This window comes from Eurypyga helias, unplaced genomic scaffold (genome assembly GCF_000690775.1).
Source record: "Eurypyga helias isolate BGI_N326 unplaced genomic scaffold, ASM69077v1 scaffold32773, whole genome shotgun sequence".
In the NCBI taxonomy this organism is placed as follows: Eukaryota; Metazoa; Chordata; class Aves; order Eurypygiformes; family Eurypygidae; genus Eurypyga; species Eurypyga helias.
Genome location: NW_010241108.1, coordinates 1 through 1,597, shown reverse-complemented (window position 1 = coordinate 1,597; position 1,597 = coordinate 1). Strand labels below are relative to the sequence as shown.

General features: G+C 61.9%; 1 protein-coding gene across 1 annotated transcript; it reads right to left on the bottom strand.

Moving 5' to 3' along the window:
* Positions 1-1,065: 1,065 nt before the first annotated feature.
* LOC104503571 (cytochrome b561 domain-containing protein 2) lies at positions 1,066-1,590 on the bottom strand (the record flags this gene model as incomplete). The annotated part of the gene is made up of 1 exon (XM_010148654.1): positions 1,066-1,590. A coding segment is annotated over one exon (525 nt), but the record flags the coding sequence as incomplete, so codon positions are not given.
* Between the last annotated feature and the right edge of the window lie 7 nt (positions 1,591-1,597).

Sequence of the window (1,597 nt, the reverse complement as noted above, 5' to 3'; positions counted from 1 at the left end):
TGCTTCCCAGGTGTTCCCAGCAGGTTGGGGAGACCCCTTGCAAGCAGGAGGAGGTGGGAAATCTGCAGCGGGGGATGTCTGTCAGCACCCCTAGGCAGGGAAGAGGGCTTGTCGCACTGTAGCTGCCTGAAATCTTTATTGAATAAAAGCTCTGGATACAGAGGAATTTCCCAGCCCGGGAGCCACTCCCAGCTCCCCGGCCCTGCCGAGGAGGAGGAAAGCTGCTGTGCTGGCGAGGCGAGGAGGTTGCTTTATGCCTTCCCAAGGGCCGATTCACAGGCTGGCTGGAGGGCTCGTCCCAAGCCCTGCTCCCCCCGTGCCCCTCAGAGGGACAGAACACCCTCGCAGGCTGCCAGTTTGCATGTCAGCCAGGTAATCATCTGCTCCGTAAAACGATCCCTGCCTCGTGTCAGGCTGAAGATCTGCTGTCCCAGCCTGCGGGAAGGATTTGTGCGTGGTGATGGGTACCCGGATCCGCAGCCATCGGGCAGGGCTGCCTGTACCAGTCCCGGAACCCCCGGGTCCCTGCGCTGTGGGGATGGGAGCCTTGGGTGTGGCCACTGTTGCTTCAGCCGTCCCGTGGCTGAAGCCACAGCTGTGCCCTGTGCTTTCACTAGCCAAGCTGCCTTCATGGCAGGAGAGGCAGTGCGGTGCCCGCTGCAGCCTCCTGGGCGAGTGGGGACTTCCTGCCCTCCTTACCAGGAACTCCTGTCCTGCCTGCTCCAAATCAGCCGTGGCTGGTAAGGGAAAAGGAGCAGGAATCCTGAGTGAACCCTCTAGTTCCCAGCATCGAGCACCAAGCTGCCGTGGGGACCAGCAGCATTACCTGCGCTGGGAAGCGTACCCACTGAGGCAGGAGAGGGACAGCTCCTGCCCGCTCGGTGTCACACACATTGTAGCTGCTCCCAGGGGATGAGACACTACGGAGAATCCAGGACTAACAAGAAACGAGTAGGTAGAAATCTAGTTCCGAGGAGACCCTCTGTAAGCATAGGGGGGGCTGCAGGGCGAGGGGCCCTGGCCTCACCGCCTCACGCAGGGAAAGTCTGGATCCGCGTCGGGCCCTCAGTGCTGGCTCCGCTTGCGGTACAGGTAAGCGTTGCTTACCTGGTTCATGATAACCAGGCTGGTGAGAAGGGGACACAGCATGGCAAGGTACCAGGAAATGCCAGTCACCGAGGTGGTGAACCACAAGGAGCACATCCCCAGCATCAGGCTGGCACAGCCCAGCAGGTAGCCCACCAGCCCCGAGGTGGCGTGGTACAGCTTGAGCTTGGCCAGCGTCCAGTTCTTCATCAGCTTGGGGTAGAGCAGAAAGGCCCCCCCCGCGCACTGCCCGCTGGCGTACAGCACGGTCAGCAGCCCCGTCAGGCCGTGCCAGGTCACAAAGTGGGCCTTGCCGTTCTGGTGCTTGTTGTAGGCGATGATGCCCAGCCCCAGGAGGGCGCAGAGGAGGGCGAGCAGCTGGAGCGCCCAGTGCACCCGCACTTTGACTTTGCGGGAGAAGGAGCGGAGCAGCGAGGTCTCCGGGGAGAATATCAGCAGGGCTTCCGTCATCAGGAAGGAGAACTGGGAGACAGAGGGCAGGGGGATTGGC